General features: G+C 35.3%; 1 protein-coding gene across 1 annotated transcript in view; it reads right to left on the bottom strand.

Moving 5' to 3' along the window:
- Positions 1-19,348, bottom strand: part of LOC150089757 (protein RCC2 homolog) — a 236,311-nt gene extending 216,963 nt beyond the window's left edge. Inside the window, exon 1 of the mRNA XM_090368784.1 lies at positions 18,973-19,348. Within this exon, the coding sequence (XP_090224910.1) occupies positions 18,973-19,242 (270 nt within the window). The 5' untranslated portion in view covers positions 19,243-19,348. The remainder of the gene's footprint in view (positions 1-18,972) is intronic.
- Between the last annotated feature and the right edge of the window lie 5,093 nt (positions 19,349-24,441).

The following is a 24,441-nucleotide window of genomic DNA, read 5'->3' as shown; positions in this document are numbered from 1 at the left end:
AACACACACTGTCTGTTTACCATGCATGTGGGGAGCAACTGCAGTAGTAGCAAACCAGTTTGTCTGGTAAGTTTCCTGTAGTTTGCCGTGGTTCTCACATTGAGGCTTTCTCTACCTTAGCCGCTAATCCTTTAATGATCATCACTAAAATTTCACATAAATTGATAACCAGAATCAGTCCCTCCCACCATAAAAAAAATAAACAGAGCAAGTTGATAAACACCTAACTTACTGTAGCATTAGTTTGATATTGCCAAAATCCATACTAGCCATCAGTAATTAAATTCAAAAATTTCAAGATAATGTAATGTGTTTGCTGTCAATAGATTTTTTTTTTTTTTCTTTCTTTACAAGTACACCTAATTCTGTTTTTGCACGAACTTTTTTTACACGAATTTGATTTAACACGAATTCAAAATAAATATTTCAATCTCTTTTTACACGAGTCATTTTGATTTAACACGATTTCTATGAATTTTTTTTGCCTAAATTCTAAGAATTTTTTTTTTATTTGTGGCATATTAGTATCATTTCTATATTACACGCACCAATAGATTAGTGTGATTATCAGCTATTTATTAGTGTGATGGATTAGCTAGTGTGTGCGTTTTGAAATGCGTGCTTTTGGTTACCAATGTGTACGTCTAGGTATCTATGAATCATCAATGTTTTTATTGAATTTGGTGCACATCTAAGGTATTCGTGCATTGTATCTTCGAAAGATATTTAGTAATAAGCTCTATTTCAAAGTGAAAGAATCTTTAGTGAAATTTGTGTACATATACATTTATTAATTTTGCCTATAGTCAATAAATTGTAAGTTTACAAATTTTTCATACTTTTTTTATTAACTATAACTGAGATATTTTTCGGTAGCCCTTATATAATGTCGAATAATTCGCCTATTACCAAAATGAAAAGGAAAGCGAGTTCTTTGGAACTTAAAATTCAAATTTTAGATCGTCTTGCAACTGGACAAGGGGCTACGTCTGTAGGAAAGCATTTTGGTGTACATGAAGCTACCGTAAGAACTATTAAGAAAAATGAAGCTGCAATTAGGAAGTCGGTATGTTCTGGAACAAAAGTAAGTGTTAATTCATCATCATATACAAGAGATATTGTCAAGGAAAAAATGGAAAAGGCTCTGGTAATATGGATAGAAGATCAGTCACAAAAAAGAGTACCAGTAGATGGAAATGCCATCAAGCAAACAGCACTAAGAATTTACAGACAGATTAAAGAAAAGAAGCCAAGCACTTCATCTCAAACAAAAAACAGAAAGTTAAACAGAAAGTATGAATTTTCTGCGAGTACAGGTTGGATGACAGGGTTTCTTAAAAGGAATGCTCTTCCCAATATAAAAATTAAAGGTGAAACTGCATCTGCAGATGAACCGGCCACTAAAGTATTCCCGCAGGAACTTGCAAAAATTATTGAAGACGGAGGATACACTCCTGATCAAGTGTGGAATGCAGATGAAACTGGTTTCTTCTGGAAACGAATGCCGAACAGAACGTATGTAGCCAAATCGCAGAAAACTGCTGGTGGTTTTAAGGTAGCTAAGGATCGTGTGACCTTGTTATTTTCCTCCAACGCTTCAGGAGATCGTATGTTGAAACCACTGCTGGTAAATCGAGCCCTAAACCCACGTTCAATGAAAGGTGTAGATATCAATAAACTGCCTGTTCACTGGATGTCAAACAAGAAGGCCTGGGTGACAACTGCTATCTTTACAGAATGGTTCAACAAATGTTTCACCCCAGAAGTCAGATGTTATATGAATTTGAAAGGTCTCGAATTTAAAGTTCTTCTGATTTCTTGACAATGCACCCGGCCATCCTGTCTTGGAACACCCAAACATACAAATTTTAGTTCTGCCACCTAATACTACATCTTTGATACAACCGCTAGACTAAGGTATAATTGCGACAATTAAAACATACTACGTAAAACGAACATTCCAACACGTTTTGGACAAACTGAATGATGAAACACTAACAGTCATTAATGTGTGGAAGAAATTCTCAATTATGGATTGTATCAATCAAGCTGGATTAGCGCTAACTGAATTAAAACCAGCAACTTTAAATGCGTGTTGGCCACAATGTGTAAAAAGCAAAGATCCCATCATCCCTAATACGACCGAATTTCCCAACATCATTACAATGGCACACAAAATTGGTGGAGAAGGATTCGATGATCTATCGTTTGAAGATATTGATGAATTGTTAACCGACAAAGCCCTAAGCGAAGATGAAATATTAGAGGTTGTCCTTGGGACTCCTTATCCCACAGAACGTAGTGATAATGAAGAAAATGATTCTGTTCTAAATGCAGATTTAATAAAAGAAGGTCTGGAACTGGCCAGAAAATTAGGTAATCATTTTGTCAAACATGACCCTAATGAAGAACGCGCTGGGAAGTTTCAACGTGAACTGAAGTTGTTGACAGCCTCTTACAGAGAATTATATAACGGCCTAACCAAAACACGAACACAACGATTAATAACTGAATTCGTTCGTAAAAACCGGTGAAACATCAGCACCAGAGGAGACTCGTGCTGATTTTTCTCAAGAGATCACAGATAGAATTTCATAATAGAGGAAGAAGACCATGTCCACAACATTTCTAGTGATATTCCAGTCGTATGCAAACGTATGCGCCGTTTATTATCAGAAAGTGAAAATGAATAAAATCTTGTTATGTGTAAAACAGATTTTTTTTGTTCATGAAGAATTTTTTTCATTTCATATGCATACAAATTTACTTTAATACATTTTCATTACATATTATTACATGTGTATTTTGTTGAAATAAAATAATAAGCTTAAAAAGAATATTTTTATGTGTTTTTTTTTTTAATTATTTTTACTGATTTTTTAGATCCGGAACCAATCGTCTTTCCTTCCATAAATACAATGTCTTTTTTTACACGAATTTTTCAGGAACGTATCTATCGTGTAAAAACAGAATTAGGTGTACTCTTGATTTCTAACAATAGATATTTCAAAGCCACATTTAACCATATGCCATTTAACCCTTCACAGAGTAAGTTTCTTGAATGGGCCAGAGTGCACCGCTTGTTTTGGAGCTGCTAAATAGAACTTTCTTTTTTTGTTTAAAGATTACTGTTTTTTTATAACTTTTGATTTAAATGTTTAAAGATGATTTAAATTTAGTAGTGTGGTTATTATATGTGTCTCTGACACAAATTGATGAATTTGTGTCAGAGACGGTATATCATCAGAGAGACAGGTATATGAAGTGCATTACAAGGATATTAAGATATTTGAATTCTACTGCCATTGCTATAGTGTTGATATAGGGGGCACTATTGAGGTTTCTTATACAGTTTTGTAGCAGTGTAATCAGCATCAGATTTTCCTTTTTGGACCTAAAAACTATAGATTTTTATAACATAACGTTATAAAAATCTATAATAGTAGTTTGTACTGCTTTAAAATAAGCAAGGTTAGTGTAACGTTATTCCTTTCAATCATCTAGTTTCAGTCTTAATTTAAATTAAATTTAGACTAAAACCAGGCCTCAGACTAGAGCAGCAAAGGAAAGAGCTCCAAGTAGCAGAAATACTTTGGTTCAGGAGAGAATTTCCAAAGGTAATTCTACAAATCAGGATTATGCTATGTGTATTAGTTGTGCCCTCTTTGCAAAGCTACCTTTGGCAGGACATGATGCAGCCACAGAGGATGCCTTTGTGTCTGTTTGTTGGAAAGGGCACGAGGAGCTTAAGCACAAATTTGGCATTCTGATGGGATTATATAAGGGGTCAAAAAATAGGACTGACACTTTCAAAGGATTAAAAGAAAGGGTTCCATCAAGCACTCACTTGCCCACCCCAAATATTGAGCACATGACTCAGCATGAGACAACAGAAGGATGCTCTCTGCAGCAGATTCTGGGTCCCACACAAAGTAGCCACAGCTGCTGACTCAACTAGCAGGGAAACATATTGGGCAAAAAGAAATGATGGAATAGGACCATGGTATGTCTGCCAGGGGGGTAAAGTTAATGAGCAGCTATCATCATTTAAGGGTATAAAAGGTGATATTGTTGTGCATGTTGGTACTAATGATTAGAAGATCTGAGGATTTAATTAACAAGTATAGAGCAAAAGATGCAAACCAAACCTTTGTCTGAAGGTGTGTGAGAGTATCCCTAATTCATAAAGAGGATCAAAGTGTAATATGAGTAATTACAGATACACTACCTTGACCCTGAATATAATGAGGTCATTGGTTAAAGAAGTAATGCTGGACCATCTTACTGCAATCACAACATGGATTTGTTAAAGAGCAATAATGTCTGACCAATCTGATTGGATATTGTGGTAACAATGGAACTAGATGCAAGTATATGTCTTCAGAAGGTTGGCAGCATGGTTAATCACAGTAATTAGGGCATATTAATGCAACAAATCTCAACAAATTAGGCAGATGGACTGAGAAGTGACAAAGTTTAATATCGACAAATGCAAGGAACTTCACATGGGAAGTTCCTATGTGAACTTCCTTGCATAATCTGAGTAATCCCAGATTAACATACCAACTGCTTGGTACCATACTCAGGGTAGAGGAGAATGAAAAAGACAGAGGTAAATGTGCAATTGGATACTACGTTCTCTGAACAGTGCAGTCAAGCTACAAGGGCAGCTCATGGGGTTCTGTCTATGACGTACAAGAATTTTGCCAGCAGGGATAAGGAGGTGATTGTCTCATTGTGTAAGGAAGTGGTAAGGCCAAATCTTGAATACTGCATACATGTCTGGAGGCCAAATAACAACATTTTATAATGTTATTTGGTTTTTAGGAGCATTAGCAACTAAGACCATATTGCTCCGAGGATATGCGGTGGTCATTCCCTGACCTTTCTGCATCCTCCGTATTTGGTGGTCACGGGCTCGAACCCCAGTCTAATCAAGAAGCATGTACTACGCACTGCCGCTCCTGCCCACCTGGCTACGGAGGCGCCTAGTGTATTTATAAGAAAGGGTGTAAAGAAGAGCAATGAGATTACTGAGAGGAATAAAAGGGTATGATTATGAGGAAAGGCCTCAGTTCTACGAAATGCAGTACAGAGACCAGACACTTGCGAGAAGTGTTTATGGCTTTGAATGGATTGAGTAAGCTCAATGCTGATGGAATCCTTTCTCTTGCTCACACTATACATATAAGGTAGCAAAAATTCAAAATCAGGAAGGATGGTTGCAGAGTAGACTTGGAAACTTGTCAACTGCTGGAACAAACTCCCCATCTGGTGTTGAAGAAGTAAGTAGTTTGCATAAATCCAAGGAAGAACTTAGACAAATGGTTAGCACAGATGGACAGGTGATATGGGAACTGTTGGCTTTTTTTGTCTGATGCTATATAAGTTTACTTTCTTGCATCATTTGCACCTATTAATATTAATAGTAATGTGCGAACACTGGGCAATGAGTTTTCTGTTTTCTTCTGAACTCTGTGAGAGTGAGTTTCTTTGTGAAATGTTGAAAATTCAAAAAAAAAAAAAAAAAAAAAAAAAATGAAAGCTTTGTCCATAAATGCTTTTAAATATCATTTTGTTCTTATTTTGCCTTGGACCCTGGTTGTCTGATTTTTTAGTGAAATTATTTAAAAAAATCAAATCATAATTTAAAAGAAAAAAAAAAAGGGTAAAAAAAAAAAAAATCACGTAAAACTCATTGTTACTACTTTATTTATATATTACTTGATTCAATTTCACCACTTCTGGATCTGAATTCCAAATTTCCACTTTTATAAGCTAAAATCAGGCAAAAACATTTGACTTCCTCCTCTGATTTTATGATGTATTTTCATACTGCCATTCATTAAAAATTGCACTTAGAATTACTTAGAAACACATTAGCACTAGCATATTTTAAGGCAATCTGTGCATAAATAGACACATTTGAAATGAACTTGAAATAACCCTGAAAAATATATGCATATGTAGTCCTCACACAAAGAACATATGTAAACGTATATACTGAGGAAAGGGTTAAGAAAGTCGGATGTGGTAGCCACAGATATTAAAAAAAAAAAAAAAAAAAAGACATTTAGCAGTCAGAATGGTGCAAACAGATATGCGTCCATGTATAAACCTCAAGCTGAACTACTGAGAAAATTTTCAATTTATGAGTAACATTTTATTGTGAAGACTTTTTTATTCATATTTTATTGTAAAGAAACAAGTAATGACTTTTTCTGCTCTACGTTCAATGGAATCATGATGAACTCCCATTTTTACTTTTATATAATGTTATAGAAAAACATTATCCCACTCTGAAATGCTCTGTGATATAGTGACTCTGCATGTCAGAGCCTACAGCAGACCTAATGTATGTTATTTTAATGACTACAATCAGTATCCATGTGATGCTATGCAACATACCACATCCCAATGGTGACACAGTAACAATCCTGTTGTTCCTCAACTGTTAAGGACTGCCTACAATATAAATTTTATATCTTACCACACTCCAAAAGACGAAATTGCAAGTCTTGCTGGTGAGAATTACAATAGTTGGTAAAGGAAAATGTCTGCACACTCTCAATATGGGGAAATATCACACTTCTGAAACAAAAGGTCTTCATTATTACACTACATTTCTTGCAAATGAGTATATGCCAAACACCCACACAACAAGTTCTATAACTTTTACAAGCTAGGCCACTGCAGCCACATAGTCAAAAGGAAGGGTACATGCATTTCAACTGATCATGATTTAAACCTACATGAGTGCCAAATACAGTGATTTTCTTGTATTCTCTCAATCTTGTGAACTCCTCTGACCCCATGTCGCTGTCCCAGAACACAAAAAAAAAAAAAAAAAAAAAACAGAAAAATAATACCTCTTAAGTACTAATTTTCATTTTCATAAAATATCCATTACTTCACACCACTTTACATAACAGCTCTCCATTCAAGGAGTATTCATAATACTACTCCTCTAATCTAAAATGCTGGTCTTTACAAAAAATTATGATAATCCAGTTATTAATTATTTTATTCAAGATTACCATTAGCACAATTACTGAATGCCGTTCTCAATTATAGAAACCATACCAAAAGGACATCATGATTAATCTTGAGAATGCCAAAAAGGAATTGGTAAAATACATTGTAAAATAAAAATTTAATAACCAAACAATGAGCATTCAAACTAATGTCTGGATTATACACCCTGTAAAACAAAAGGATGTGTAGTGATTATCACTTACATTTCAAAGTGCTCTCCTCAGACTGTCCTGATCTACACATTCAAGTTAAGCCAAGTATTGCCATTAGGACACTAAGTAATTATGATACAATAAGCTCTTGGTGAACATTTCTAACCATTGTAAGTGGTTATAAATGGGCACTACTGTATAGTCTATAACTATATTTATAGTTATAGGTGCCTCCGTAGCCAGGTGGGAAGGAGCAGCAGTGCGTAGCACGTGGTTCTTGATTAGACTGGGATTCGAGCCCATCACCACCAAATACGGAAGATGTGGAAAGGTCAGGGAATGACCACCGCATATCCCGGAGCAATATGGCCTTAGTTGCTAATGCTCCTAAAAACCAAATAACAAACAAACTATAGTTATAGACCTAGTTTGGATCCTTAGTTTATTATGAATTGAGACAGCGAGATTTGGAAGTTAATTAATACTTAAAGTGTCTGTAAATTTACTGTTCGTAACTTGCGGCCATAACAATACAATGTTATATCCTGAACTAGATAGCGTAAGCTTAGTATAGTATAGTTTAGTATATAATATAATATTGTCAATTAATCAGTAAAATCTATTAATCTTGTTAAACTTCATTCTCAATTAAATTGTACTTTTAACTAAATACATATAACGACTCAGATTACAAACATAACATAATTAATAAAGATATAACTTGATACGGAAGTTATATAAACGGAACTCGTAGATAATACTCGATACTGAAAAATATATACAGGGTGTTTCAGTTAAACGTTTCAGAACTTCTAAGAGGGGTAGGGTACATCCTGACAACTCGAAATCATATAGCAATGTGGGGTCGGAAATGCTTTCCTGAAGCGGTGTTGTACACAGAAGCACCATAAAGAAAAGAGACAGTAAGTGAGAAATCGTTTTAATAATACATGAAAAAAAGCAAAAGGTACATGGATTAAAGTAAGTGTTCGAAGTTTCTTCCACGGGCTACAATGCACGCCTCACATCTCCGACGCACGGACATCCGAACATTCTGGAATACTCCAGGCGAATTTCGAATTTCTTCGGCAGCTACTGCAATTCTTGCAACCAGCTCCTCAGCATTGTCAACAGGGGTGTCATAAACTAGCGATTTCATATGACCCCAGAAATAAAAACCAAGACATGATAGGTCAGGTGACCGAGCAGGCCAACGCACGGGACCACCACGTCCGATCCACTGTTGACCAAATGTGACATCCAGGTAGTTACGAACATCTCCGCTATAATGGGCAGGGGCTCCATCGTGTTGGAACCACATTGTCTGTTTCGTCGATGCAGAAATCTGATCATCTCTCAAAAGTTGTGGCAATACTTGCTGCAGAAAGATCAAGTAGATAGGCCCGGTTAGACGACACGGTAACAGGTAAGGTCCGATGAGGTGATCTCCCATAATACCGGCCCATACATTGACCAAAAATCGAATCTGTGCTGCACGACGACTTCTGTGTACAATACCGCTTCAGGAAAGCATTTCCGACCCCACATTGCTATATGATTTCGAGTTGTCAGGATGTACCCTACCCCTCTTAGAAGTTCTGAAACGTTTAACTGAAACACCCTGTATAGCATTATAACTGTGTTGGGATACAAGTTTAGGGTTATAATTTTGTACTGAAATTGAAATTAAATCGAAATCGTGACTCAGACCAGAGCAGCAAAGCAAAAGGCTCAAGCAAATGGGAGTGCTGTGGGTCAGGGGAGACCCGAGGGGTCTCCCCTGACCCACAGGGCTAATGACTCTGATGAGTATAATAAGAAACTGTACAGGGAAATAGAGTGGGCCAGTAAATCAGAGTCTTATAATGGGGGATTTCAATTTCATAGATAGTGACTGGAATTTGTGGGTAGGTCACTCACACACTAGCAAGGCTTTTGTGGATTTATTGGATGATTGTTTTCTACATCAGCATGTTCGGGATGCAACTAGAGGGCGTAATACAGCCTTTCAAAATGCACTGCTTGCTTAATGTTTGTGGAGCAACCAGGTACGGGACATGATATTGCCATAGGGGATGTCTCTGTGTGTGCACGCGATGTAAGGAGTAAGGAAATCAGGCGACAACTCAACGTTGTTATGGACCTATATGAGAGCTTGAAGGACAGGGTGGATGCCCTCAAAGGATCTAAATTCAGGGGCCCATCAAGCTCTCAGCTGCCCACATCAACGCCAGAGCTTGCACTTGGTCATCACGCAACACAGTGGCAACCCCCAAGGCAGAATGTGCGGGTCCTACAGGAACTAGTAGTTGTTGGTGACTCTATTGTCAGGGAAATGAGAAACATGCTTTGTAAAAAGGATAGTGGAACAGGACCAGGGTATCTCTGCAGGGGCAAAAGTTGATGACGTTGTACAGCGGATATCATCTTTTAAGGGCACAAAAGGTGATATAGTTGTACACGTTGGCACTAATGATATTAAGAGTAGGAGACATGCAGAATTACTTAAAAAGTACAGGTCACTGTTGAAAAAAACCGTGAATTAGGGTTGAATTTGAAAGTGTCTGCAATTTTGCCCAGACACAACAGGAGGGAGTATATGATGAGAGCCTTGTCGATCAATTCGGCCCTGGAAAGATTGTGCAAGGCTCAAGGGGTAGATTTTTGTCAGCCTGGTCTGTACTTGTTAACAGGAGAGACTGCTTCTACAGGGATGGGATACACTTAAATAGAAAGGCTGCAAGAATATTTGCCGATGCTATCGAGGCAGGGTGTTAGGATGTTAGGTGGGTCGGAAAACTGCTAGCTTGGGGAGATACAGGGACTAATAGATTAAGAATAGTCACTGGCAGAGGCGAAAGTGATTCTTGCACTGCTTCTATTGGAATTAGCAGCAATCTGAAAAACAAGAAGCAAGATATTTCAGAGACTGCTGGGGGTCATTGCAGTACAAGTAAACACATGGGTTGTGTTAGTGTGGCTAAGAATAGGAACATGTAAACTTGCGTGTACATCAATTCTAGGAGTTTGGTAAATAAATTCGATGAATTTGAGGTATTGCTCAAAACATCAAAGGCAGATATTCTTGGGATATCAGAGACGTGTCACACAGATATAAGGAATGTAGAACTGGAATTTGGGGAGTACAATGTGCACAAAAAGGATACACAGGATAGGAAGGGATGAGGGGTTATGCTATTAGTTAAGAAACACATAAAATCCAAGGAAGTGAAGCCAGTCGACATCAAGGACAGTGCAGTGTCGAGTCAGTTTAGTGTGACATAAGCATTGGGAGATCAAAATTGAGAGTAGGAGTATGCTATAGGCCTAATGACTCTGATGAGTATAATAAGAAACTGTACAGGGAAATAGAGTGGGCCAGTAAATCAGAGTCTTATAATGGGGGATTTCAATTTCATAGATAGTGACTGGAATTTGTGGGTAGGTCACTCACACACTAGCAAGGCTTTTGTGGATTTATTGGATGATTGTTTTCTACATCAGCATGTTCGGGATGCAACTAGAGGGCGTAATACTCTTGATCTGATTATCAGTAGCGATTCTTCATGCATTAAGAATCTGCAGATAAAGGAACCACAAAGTGGCAGTGATCACAGTGTGCTGAAGTGGGATTTACTCAAAGAGGTAACTGCCATCAGGGGTAAAGGGAAGGGTTTTTGCTTTTGTAAAGGCGACTACAATGGTCTGAGACAGTATTTAAATTCTATACAGTGGGACAAACTGATGATGTTACCAACAGCAAATTCAAAATGGGAAGCATTCAAAGAACTTATCTTGGAAGCTACTAGGCTTTACATACCAACAAAAAAATATTGTTCAAGGTTTAGTCCTAAATGGATGTCAGATGAACTAATGAGACAAATGGCAGAGAAGAAAAATGCATGGGATACATATAAATCAATGGATGATATGGAAGCCTATGATAGATATAAGCTGGTCTGTAACCAAGTCACAAAGGAGATTAGGCAGGCAAAGGCATATTATGAGAAATTCTTGGCAAAGGATGCAAAGAAAAACAGAGAAGAGTTCTTTACCTATGTAAACTCTAGAAGGAAAGGGATGAATCGGATTGGTCCACTGGATATTGATGGTTCTACAGTTGAGGATCCTGCTCAGGTGGCTAACAAACCAAACGAGTATTTTGCATCTACATTCACACATGAGGAGTTATTCAGAAAGGGGAATGCCAGAGGTAAGTTAAACTCTGGCTGTGAGCTAGATGATTTTGTAATAACTGAGAGGAAAGTGGAAGAGAAATTGTTGAAGATAAACATAAAAAAAGGCACAGGGGATGGACGGGATCTATCCAGTTATAGTACAGGAGGAAGCAAACCCTTAGCCATAATTATGATAGCTTCTTTGGACTCAGGGGAGGTACCCATAGACTTGGAGATATGCAAATGTGACCCCAATTCCCAAAGGAGGATCAAAGGCTGACACAAGTAATTATAGACTTGTCAGTTTAACTTCTGTTCCAGGAAAATTAATGGAGGCACTGGTTAAAGAAGCACTGCAGGATCATCTAGACAAGGCTTCAGTTATAGCTCAGACACAGCATGGTTTTGTTAATGGAAAGTCTTGCCTGACCAATTTGATTGGATACTATGATACAGTCACAAAAGAACTGGATGCAGGGAATAACTTTGATATTTATATTTGGATCTTAGAAAGGATTTTGATACTGCTGCACAAATTGGAGCAAATTGCTGCTATGGATAAAGAGATGGAAGAGGGGGCGAAGACAGAGAGTGGTATTCAATGGGCACTGCTCATGGTGGACTAATGTTATTAGTGGGTTCAGTGTTGGGTCCATTATTGTTTTCTGTATTTATAAATGATATTGATAATGGTATATCAAGCTTAATGTCCAAGTTTGCAGACGATACAAAGGTTGGCAGGGTTGTTAAGGACACTACTGACGCTATGCTGCTGCTGTTGCTGCAACAGGATCTGGAAAGGTCGAGCAGATGGGCTGAGAGGTGGCAAATGAAGTTTAACTTTGACAAATGTAAAGTACTACATATGGGAAATAGTAACCCCAGAGCAATGTATCAACTCTGTGGTACTACATTGACAGTGGTAGAGAATGAAAAGGACCTGGGGGTAATTGTGAGGCAAATATGAAGTTCTCTGAGCAGTGCAGACGGGCTGCTCATGGTGTCTTGTCAATGATATACAGGAATTTTTCTAGCAGGGATAAGAGGTGATTATTCCCTTGTATAAGGCAATGGTCAGACCACACCTTGATTACTGTATACAGGTCTGGAGGACTCATTTCAAGAAGGATGTAGAGCTGCTGGAAAGTACAGAGAAGGGCAACAAGATTAGTTAATGGAACAAAAGGTTGCTCTTATGAAGAAAGGCTTAAGTTTTGAAAATTACAGTGTCTGGAGACTAGGCACCGACGAGGTGATCTGATAGAGGTGTATAAAGCCTTGAATGGTTTGAGCATGCTCAATGCTGATGGGATTCTTCCTCTTGCTCAGAATAATCATCTGAGAGGGCATAAATTCAAATTGAGGAAAGACAGAGGTAGGATAGATGTGCAGAAATTTGCCTTTAGCCAGCGGGTAGTTGGTTGGTGGAACAGACTTCCATCCCTTGTTGTGGAAGTTAATAGCCTAAATAAATTTAGGGCTCAGCTGGACAGGTATTTCGAACGAACGGAGAGGTGAAATGGGAGTTTTTTTTTTTTTGCTGATGCTGCATAACTCGCTTTCTTGCATCATACGCCTCTACTAATGTTAATGCTAATTTATTAACAATATTGATGAAGGCAATATCAAGCTTATTGTCTGAGTTGGATTATCTCTTTCCAATTTTTAATGACTTAACGTGTTATTCCATTTAACTGAGAGATACCTTAGAAAATATTTCACACATGCCTACAGGTTAATTAATAATGTTAATTACCTAAAACAGTTAGCTTCTTATTTTTTTTTTTTACACGAAAGCAACTAACACTACAGGGAGTTGGTGAATTGTGTATAGTCACTGATTAGTTTGCCTATTCTGCTGGATGAAACGCCCACGTTTCCAAGAACCCCTGCCACAAGGTTGACTAACTGAGCAATTTCTGGAGGGAGTGACATAAATACTCCTCTCCAAGATTTAAACCCAAGCCTTTAACACACAGTGCTGAAAAGTAAGCATAACCTCCATACCAACTACCAGAAATAAAGAAATAAAATACTGCATTAATATAATTTTTGGAATTGGCATATTTAGGCATGCTAGCATATACGCATAATTTGTCTATTGTCTTCACCAGTGGCACACAAACTTTTTTTCCTTTTATTATTTTATATTTAATAAACCCCCTTTATTAAATATAAAATTGACGCAACCCCTCAATGTAATGTTTGAAATTACTAATCTCACGTCATCTTCTGGATCAAATCTGGAACGCTTTTTTGTTTTTATTGCTGTTAATTTTGAGAAACCAACCTCACATAAAAATGTAGACCTGAAAAGTAGCAATGTTTGTATCGCCATTTGCAATAATTCTGGATACTCGTCTCAAAGAGAAAGCCAAAATTTTTAACAAGTAGACTTGAAAGAGCATGTAATGCTTCATCAGATGACAGGTCAACAAGATCTTCCTTTTTTTGCTGAATGCTAATTTCGGGACATGAAGAAATATCAAAAGCAAAGGGATCATGAATCCAATACAACTTTTTTTTTGGAGATACATTAAATCATTTGGAAAAATTCTTAATTAGCATTGTTAGGTGGGTGGCAATGATATCCTTAAATTGTAAAATGTCCATATTATAACAAAATCAAAAAAAGCAATGGAACATTTCAGTATTATTACGCTCAAATTCAGTTTTCCAAAGATTAAGCTTCAAATTGAAAGTTTCTATTTTATCACTGAGGATTAATATATTTGTTCCCTGTCCTTGAAGACTTAAATTTAAATCATTAAGTTTTTCAATATCAGAAAGGGAACTAAGTTTTCCCAGCCATTTTATATTTGTAAACAATTGAGAAAGGTTCTGATTTTTATCTGATAAAAACAATAAAACTTCATGTTTGAGGTCAAAAAGATGTCACTTTACCACTGGACAACCACCTCAGTTTAATATATAAAAGAGGCATTTCATTACAAAGCATTATGAAAAGTCTGCTATTTAAGCTTCTACTTTTTAATAAAGTTGATCATACTTATCGCATATTTCAAAACTTTGTGCAAATCAGTTTGCATGTCCTTTGCTACTGTGTCCCTATGTACTGTATAATGCAATGATTCACAATTATATTTGGAGCAATTTCCTTTACTTTGCTTTTTCAAAGTTTATTTTATCCTGTTAATGCAGCCGCACCATCAGTATAAACTGCAAAGCAGTTGTTCCATGTTAGATTATTTGTTTGAAAAAAAATATTTATAACATCAGAAACCTTCTCGCCCATCGTTCTTCCTTCCAAAGCTTTGCAAAATAGAAATTTCTCTAAAATATCTCCCTTGTAGCAGTATCTCACATATACAATAAGTTGAACAAAGTTCTAAATATCTGTGAATTCATCTAACTGTATTGCAAAAATTGGACTTTCTCTCAATCGATTTAATAAACTGAATTTTATGCTGCGAGATTGCCTCTGGATAGAGGAATGGTATTTAAATCGTTGCTGTACTTTTCTCCATGCATAACTGATTCCTTTTCATTTGGAATATGATGACTCTCTACCAGAAATTAGTGGTTGCACTACAACTTCAAATAACATTAGTGTCCTCCAACTGCATTGTTCATGTGCTATACGAGCAGCATTGCAAAATGTCATGGACAAAAGTTCACTGATCCCATCCTTTCACCTAGTTGCAGGTCTTCCTTTAACAGCAGTTTTTGCATTTGGTTTTGTTATGGTCTCTGTGGCATCAGATAATGTGGTGGTATGCCACTGCCTACCACATTGCCGATTTTGAAAGGGGCTGACTTTAATCATAGGAAGAGTCATCATGCATCCCACAAGATGCTCTTGAAGAGGAAAAGTGACTACAGCAGGACCCCACTTAATGCAGACTGGTTTCCAGAGGTCGTCTACGCATATAAACGGATATATATTATTCATTAGATTCACACAAGTAATTATTATATCTTCAGTCAATGAATTTATTCATAAAGTGACGACGCTATTATCCCTCTTCTTCCTTCTTCGATGTCAAATTAATGTCCAATATTTCCAATTTTATTATGTAGGTTATCATATATTGTAGCTGAAGCACTAGATAACATGTTTGTTACTGATGTGTGCTGATTGGAGGAATAAACTGGAAATGGCAAATGTATAGAAGCAGTGATCCCAATTCACACATTAAATTGCTACTTTTTTTCCTCATTTTTTTTTTTTTAAATAACAATCATGAATTTTTACTATTTGCTAAGTGTCTGAAATGTAATGCACTGTGTACTTTAGCTCAGGGGTTCATAAAGGATTCTGGTGGTCACAGCAAACGTTGATAAATGTGATTAAATTAAATATTTATTATAGAACTATTGAAATTATTATTTAAGTGGTCCTTAAGGTTTGAAAACAGTAAAACTAGTCATGGACTTCTCCTTTCAACAGAAAGACTATATAAATTATCGTTTTTTGATGCTATGAGCAACTTTTTGAAATGCATGTTTAGGAGTACCCATAACCAAACAACAGGCATTGCAATATCACTTGTAGATTGCAATTTGGAAAGTAAAAAAAAAAAATAAATAAAAAAGGCTGCTGCTGCTCATCTTCAACAACACTAATATTTTTAAAATTATGATCACATATCTTTACTGCGGATAACTCTGACTTCTAACCTTTCTTCATATAATCACATCACAAATATTGCTTTCTCTGCATTAAAAACAAAAAATCTAGGATTTTTTTTTTTGATACCGATGGAGTCTGTCCCAGCATTTCTTTCTTCTAAACAGTCACTGACTTTGTACAAATCATAAATCCACCCTACCATACTCTTCTCACATTTGGGGGAACAATGTTTCATGGTAAGGTGGATTTAAAGTTTTCAGGAACTCTTTGAAGGGATGGGGGTACAACACCCCCCCAAAAAAACCTGTCTTAAACTTTTATGCTTTCCAAAAGGGTTGGTTATTTAATTAATAAACAATCTCCTACAAATTCTCTGTCATAAAGATGCTCAGTTTTTGCTGCATGCCCTTTCTATAGATATTTTCATGGGTACTGTTCTTCTGAATTAGAATCTGTTAATTCCACCTTTCTTCCAAATATATGTCTCAACTGGTCCTTTCACAGTTCAGCTCAAAACTCAAGCTACAGGACAGTGCTGAACAGCATATTGCCCAACATGCACTAATTGTCTGTTACACAATAAAATCTCTATTAATTCTCTGGCAGGGAGAAGACAACTTTTGTAAACCTCAATCCTTCGAAAACTTTGTAGTCCTATTTCTCATAAAAAAAAAAAAAAAAAAAAAAAGTCTACAAGTTTACTGATACCATCTTCATCAAAGCTAAGATTTCTATACAAGATGACATATCTTTCCTAGAGATAATGCTGCCATCTAAATATGCATTCTGTGAAAGACATTACATGGAAATTAATTAAATTTTAAAAGCTAAAAACACAGACTCCGCAAATTAAATGGTTTACTGATTGTTATCCAGACAATTTCCCACACAAAGGCAAGTTTAATTAACTAAATAAAATTTGTACATGTCAGGCACAGCCTTTTTCTGTACATTGCTTTAATCTAGCTGGGTTTGCTGCTATGAACTTAATTATGCTTACTGCACCATCTTACATATTGTGAATATATCTCATTACTGTGTTGTCCAGGCCTTCGCAATGCCTACCTGTCCCCTAATGAGCTGCTATAAAGAATCAAAACCCGGGTCTGGGTAGTGGCATACACTTTAAATGAAAAGCAGTAAATTTCTTCATTGGAAGTGAATACTAAGGTAAATCTGGAATACTAAGGTGCCTCCATAACATATGCTCAAAGCATTAAGTAGCAAATCCAGTTTGTTCAAAACAGGCCATACCCAATTTACCCTGAACTTAATTATGTCTATATGAAACTGCAAGCGATATCAACATTTTAGAGGTGCTTTGGCATTTCATTCTCAAAACAATTTGTTATCTGTAGAGTTGAATGAACTCTTCTGAAATAGGTTCTAAACCAAGATTACAAAAGGTAAACTCCTCACAGCCTTCTCACAATAAAAATAATAGGATTTTTTTTTTAAGACAAAACATACAATTTGCCTTTTTTTTTTTCTCAAGAGACACTGTCAATCAGCGTCACTGAATATATTCACCCCATGTAACTTTCTTTTCTGTTACTGACTTCATCCACTTTGGTTTTGGCCTGGAACAATACAAATTTAAAAGTATAAAAAGCTTTTTGAATGACTTCACTGAAATGTTAGGTTCAACACCTATTCCCACTGAACAGAATTAAAACAATGTCTAAAGCCATTATTTTAAAGACACTGCATGGATATTCATATGAAATGCATAAAAGAAATTAGAGCTTTGTGGATTATAGCTGTGTAAACATAAGTTTTAATATTACATAATCCTTACTTGTTTGCATCAATTTTCTAACACTATTTTAATATAACATTGAGAACTGTTTTTATAATGTCACAGCCCAAAAACTATCAGTTATCAAATTGCATCATTTAACATAGATCCGGGTCCTCACATACATATCTCAAGGATTTTCTTTAATAAGTCCTGGAAAATAAAATCACAAAAAAGTCAGACCAGAAACAAATATCTAAAGTCTAGCCTTCTTATAAGAGAAATACAGGTTACCTTTTTAGGTAATGAATCCAGACTAATCTGAAATAGCTCCCAATAATGAAGTGTTTCATGACTGTAACAAAGTCATGAAATAAAGTCAAAGTCAGAACAAAGAGAATACTAAAGTCCTGTGTCGAGATGTAAACGAAATTTACAAACTTTATCAAAGTGAAATCATCAATTAGATAAAATTTATATTTTATCTAATCTATTTTCGGCGGAACATAAAATGTGTTTTAATTCTAATTTAAGAAAAATTTCTATTTCTAAACAATACGATGATAAATTGAAAAAAAAAAAAAAAAAACTATAAACAGCTCTATAATATGCCTGAAATAAGGAATATGTACAATACGAAAACTCACAGGTTCATAACTTTGTCCATTACTTTCTTACTTGAAATTAATTAAATGTGTGCATTATTCCTAAACAGGGCTTAACACAAAGTAAGTTTTACCTTTAGAAACTTTGATAAACTTTTTTAAAAGTTAGTAAAAACTTAATTTTAACTTCTATGATACAGGTCATTTAAAAAATCGATTTTACCATTAGATTTTTTATGAATGCCTTCCATTCTTTTTTATTAATAAAATCCTAAAACACAGTTAACAAAAATATAACCTTTTATTATATAATTATAATGCGTCAGTTAACTGTATATGTTCCCCGTTTGGTTTTTGTAAACTGCAGTCACCCGAAAATGAAGGATATTTATAAATCCATACCAATGATAGCAAGTAACCATTCGGTTGACACTACAAGTAAAACACTGTAAAGCTTGTGTAAATGTAAGCTGTGCACTCACAAATATCGATCGCTCCGTACCCGCGCCCGTTCCTCCATGTCGATTGTCGTTGTTGATAGTGTTACTATTGCCGTATCTGATTATGCATCTGTTTTAAGTAAATATCGATTTCAATTCGATTACAGTTGACATTTAGCCTACCATATATAACTACAGCATGTGGTAAACAATAGCACGTGGATGCTTACGAATTTTTTCTTCTCCCCTTTGTCTCCGCTTCCATCGACGGCTGTTGTCTCCTCCTCAGTATAGTTGTCCGGGGTGTCGTCGCTGGGCCCAGGTTGTTCTGCCTTACCGCCATTGTCCGATTTTTGTTGACCGACTGCGTCGTCTAGGTTCCCGCTTCCGGCATCGGACGCATTTGTACCTGCTACATTACTATCATCTTCCACCTCCGACGCTTTCTTAGCATCATCTTGATCTCCTTCGTCTTCAGCTTTTCGCTTTCTTGGCGGCATTCTGACAGATCCGTAAGACTAGTCGGTAACAGAACGACAGTTGGCAGCCAATCAACAAAGTAAACTGTGACTCAATAATAACATAAAGATGCACATTACGTCTATGTCCAACTCAACCATCAAGAATGATGTAAATACCGCCAAGTCTATCAAACTCTCGCGAGATTTTGTTCGAAACGAGATTAGACACATTTTATCATGTGAGTAAGGCGGTAAGAGTTTCAGTTTCTGAAATGTTTTTGGGAAGTATGAGTTTATTTTAAATATTAGCTGTTGGAAATATTTAAAATGGAGTTATATATTACTTGTTTAAAAGTATGGTAGTAAAGGTTATTCATTTATTTTAAAAAGTTAATTTTGTAATCGCCATAGATTTAATTGCATATTCTTCATTTTCATTAGTTAGGCTGAGCAGGTAGACAAATTTGTGTTTGACAGGCTTCAGAAAATGACATTTAAGTTTGTGTGGGAACGTGCTGAGTTCATATATACACTTCCGCCAAAAAACTTTGGTCACTTTTAATTTTTCCTAATTTTTAAAGTTTTTTTTTTTTATTAAAATTGGACCAACTTTTTTTACCAATTATTATTAAAATATTTTTTTTATTAATACATAAAAAAATCTGAAATAATATTTAAGAATATTCCAGAAAGGTGAAGTGCAGGGGTGGCCAACGAGTCGATCGTGGATTTAATTTTTCGATAACGACGGGTTTAAATATACAGTCATCCCTCGATTTGTGCACGTTGTGCAATGTAATTTTTGAGATTATAGATCACGGCACATTTTGAAGGAAAAAGGTAGATCACATCACAAATGAAGTAGGCCACTCCTGGTGTAGTAGATTCCTGAATGTGATAGTATTGTAGACGCATCCAGAATATTCTAAAAAGTGGGAGTACTGTTTCAGTATTATAGAAGATTTTCAATATATATTATTTTAAAAATAATATAAATTGAGGAGTAAGAGCTGCAACATAAAATCAAACATCCATCATTCAAAAAGTGTAATGATAGACATGGCAAGAAATAAGAAAATTAATGTTTAAAAAGAAGTGCTATTATAACTGTATAAAGAAAGTTGTTCCATAGAAGTAAAAAAATAGGTGTTTAATTTAAAGGAGTACAGACTACCATTCAACAATTCAAGGAGACTTGAAAGGACAAACTACTATCAGGATGACTGTGCATAACAATGGAAACATAAGATAAGACCATAACACTGATTTCTAAATGCAACCAATGATTTACTGCACCTGAAATCCAAGCTGAGTTCAATAGGAACAGAGAAACTCCCATGTCTGTATCTATTGGAAAATTTCATATTAAACAAGCAAGATTTCATGGTTGTGTAGCAGTCTGAAAACCCTCATTAAAACTGGAAAATCAAAAGAAACGGTTGGCTTGGGCAGTGCCATCAACATTGGACAGTTGAAGAGTGGAAAAATGTACTATAGACAGATGAATCCAAATTTGAGATCCAAGCGTAGAGTTTATGTGAGACAATCAACTGAATCAAAAATGGTGCCACATTATTTAGTGGCACCAATTTTTATTCAGTTAAGTCAAGCAAAGTGATGGTTCTGTCATAATCTGTGGGTTGCTTCTGTTTTTCTTGAGTGGGTGACATCATTGGAATTGAAGGAATTTTAAGAAAAGACATTTTTAAACATATTCCAATATCCTTTGTACTTCAGCTCTGGGTCATTGTCCTGTTATGTTATAACAAGACAATGACCTAAATGTTATAACATAACAAGACAGTGACCCAAAGCATAGTTCTAATCTGTGCAGGGACTTCCTAGCCACTAAACAGCAAGGGAAGAGGTTATTGCAAATTATGGTTTGGCCACCCCCATCACATGACAAACCCAATAGAGCTTTTATGGAATCATCTGGACCATGAAGTCTGCCCACCTTCACAAAATGTATGGGGAACCCTGCAGATCACTTGAAATATAACATTAGTCAAGATACTATTATAAAATTTAATTGCTAGAATGCCACGTCTGTGTAATGCAATGTTAAAATCTCGTGGAAGATATTTTGATGAAAAATCAGTATAGTTGTTAATGATCATTTCAGTGATTTTTTTCTGTAAGTTTTTGAATGCTTAATAAAAAATCTTAAAATACTCTGTAGTGTGCTATTGTTTTTTTATATTAAACCTTACATTAGTTATGACAATCTCAAAAAAAAACTGTGAAAACTGTCATATGCTGTAATTCCAAACTTTTTGGTGGGAGTGTATACAAAGAAACAATGTTGTCTTATTAACTACATGGAGTCTTTGTGATATCAATAAAGTCTCTGGAGAAGAAGAGGAGAAATTTTCATATCCTCTCTCCAAAAAAACCTTTAAGCTGTTCTAAATCTCTAAATTTTTCAAATTCCCAAACTATTAGTGTTAATATGAGGAGGTGGTAATTTTCCTTCTATCCTACATCTCTTCATTTCACCTACTCAACCCTCCCCACTACACTTTTTAAATACGGCAATGGAACATGCCCAGGCTAGAAATACGGCCTTCGACACGTTCGCTCCCCTTTGAAAATTGCATAAACGAAAAGCCCCCATCAAGCTTCAGGAATCCTTCCTTTATACTTCTAATTATTTCCCCATTCATGGATTTAGGATCAAAGCTTGCCTTAATTCCTTCGTTCCCTTACTAGGTTTATTTTATTACAGGGGCTCACATCTGATGAGTATGGGCTTGGCACACCCAGGATCCTGAGCTGAATATCATCATTCTTCCCTTTTTTGGTGATTCCCTTCTACTACTTCTGACTCTCTCTCTCTCTCTCTCTCAGGGTAAATCAAAAATTGTTTTTTTAGCTGGTGCAGCATAAGCCTCAGACTTCCTTGCACTATATGGCTAGTAATAATAATAATTAAATCTTACATCTGGATGCAGCCACACCTGTAAAAACCTCGGGTAAGAGAATTTCTGACTTAATATATAATATTTCTAAAATTTTTAATATTCCAAGAATACTTCTTAATAGTAGTAGTAGTGGCATGTGATGCAAAGTGTATGAGCTTATGCAGCATCAGCCAAAAAAAAAAAAATTCAACAACCATTCCCTATAAATGTTTGTCCAGTTCCTCAAATTTATTTAACCTATCAACTTCCACAACGACAGACGGAAGTTTGTTCCAGCAATTAATCACCCACTGGCTAATATAATAGCCTATACTATCCTATTTGGTTTAAATTCACACCATTGATTTTAAATTCAAAATGAGAACACTGATCCTCTACAAGAGAAAATCACAATCAGTTAGCATTTGTCCGATTTTACGAAAATTAGTGGGTCTTGATTACACAAGTATGAGAAGAGGAATCATAATTTCTCTGTTGTAGTTACTCAATTTGATTATGACCTGGTTAAAATTAAAAAATTTAACTAGAATTTAAAACTTTATTTTAATTAAGAAATAAATTATAAAATTTTTGCCAATTTCATAAGACATTATTATACTAGGAATGGATAGTGAATCTTTGCTTCCTGAATACAAAATAAAGTATGGTGGTTTTGGTACATTATAGCCTTAGTTGCTAATGCACCCATAAAACTCAAATTCAGTGTGGTGGTGTATTTTTTTTTTTTTTTTTGGAAGGGGGAGTTACACATAAACAGCAGTATAATGGGTCATTTGCAATTTAGGACAAATTAATGCATAATGTAATGCAGCTTCATTTGAATTCCTTATTCTTTAGAGTGAATCAGCAAAAGAATGGGTAATGTAAAGTGGCTTCATTTGCATTCTTTCGCTGGTTCACTACTTTTATACATAAATGAGATTGCCTGTATACTGTTATTGAATTTAGGAAAAAAAACGATTTTCTTTTTTTTTTTTTTCACTGAAAGCTACACATAACCAGTTGAAACTAAAAACAGTATTTACTAAAAATATTCTGTGAGGGCATAGGTTATAGTAAACATTTCAAAAAGGAATTTCAGCAATATTTTCAAAATTTTTTCACACTAACCATTTACAAAATCAGTCACTTCCTATTTTTAAACAAGTGCAAGGAGATATTCTCTTATCCCTGATAGGCTGTTGAATTATAGTTCCAAAAAGGAACAATGATAATTTCAAAAATGTTACATATCAATGAACCACTTACTTTTTTGTATTTTTAAATATTAAATATTAAAATTTTATATTAATATAAAATATATATGTTATATGATATTTATTACAATAATATAATTATAAAAATTACATTTCATAATACAAATTATATATATACAGTATATAATTTTATTCTTTATACAGAGGTACTAAGTAAACATCAATTATAGATCACCACAAAATTAAAAAGATACTGTACACCTTTTTATAATGAAATAAACATATAAATTAAAAAATAATAAGTTTAAGTAACTTAAACCCAAATTACATGGCTCCCCTGGAATGTTGTTGCGGCACCCCGGTTGAAAACCACTGGCATAAGGGGATGGCATTTCCAAAATGTTGGGTAACAGTTCAGAAAAGGGAAGCAGTGATGGTTCATTCACTTTTCCAATTTTATACACGGGCATAATAACAGTGGAAAATATCCAGGTTATCTATCTTTTACCTGGTAAAAGATAGATAACCTGGATATTCTCCACTTATTATTAGATTTATCTTCCCCAGAACTAGATAGTGTCCACCTAGTTCTAAAAAGCCATTTCTGCCCCTGTGTACTGCGCCAAATTTATGCCTAGACAAGTTGGTCAATTAAAACTCCAGCAAAGTTATGTTTGCATTAAGAATATCTTTTGAAATTAGATTCATGCATTATTATTTGAAATATTTCCCATTGTAGGGGAGATATATATGGATATTTTGCCCAAGGCACACAAATTTATAAATGTGTCCAGCATATAGACATTGTATAATCCTTGCATTTTGATTAGTAGTTGTCAGTTTTTAATTTTTTTTTTTTTTTTTAAGTACATTTATTACTCTGAATGGAACTGAAAAATTTGATTATAAAAATAGCTACTACTGATAGAGTCATGACACATTGGTGACACATGATTTGTTAATTTTACAGTAGTAAATTACCAGATCACATATCTCCAACTTGTACTACTTCTGAAGTGCAAAGAGGGACAGCATTTTAATGCAATCATCTTATTTTTATCACTCCAGAAGTTGTTGACAGTGCATGATCTGGTGATGAGTGATAGTTCAGTATGTTG

The sequence above is a fragment of the Mastigoproctus giganteus genome, chromosome 2, assembly GCF_048544385.1.
Source record: "Mastigoproctus giganteus isolate SK-2022 chromosome 2, ASM4854438v1, whole genome shotgun sequence".
Taxonomy (NCBI): domain Eukaryota; kingdom Metazoa; phylum Arthropoda; class Arachnida; order Uropygi; family Thelyphonidae; genus Mastigoproctus; species Mastigoproctus giganteus.
Note: the sequence above shows the minus strand (reverse complement) of the source record. Positions and strands in the feature narration are given on the sequence as shown.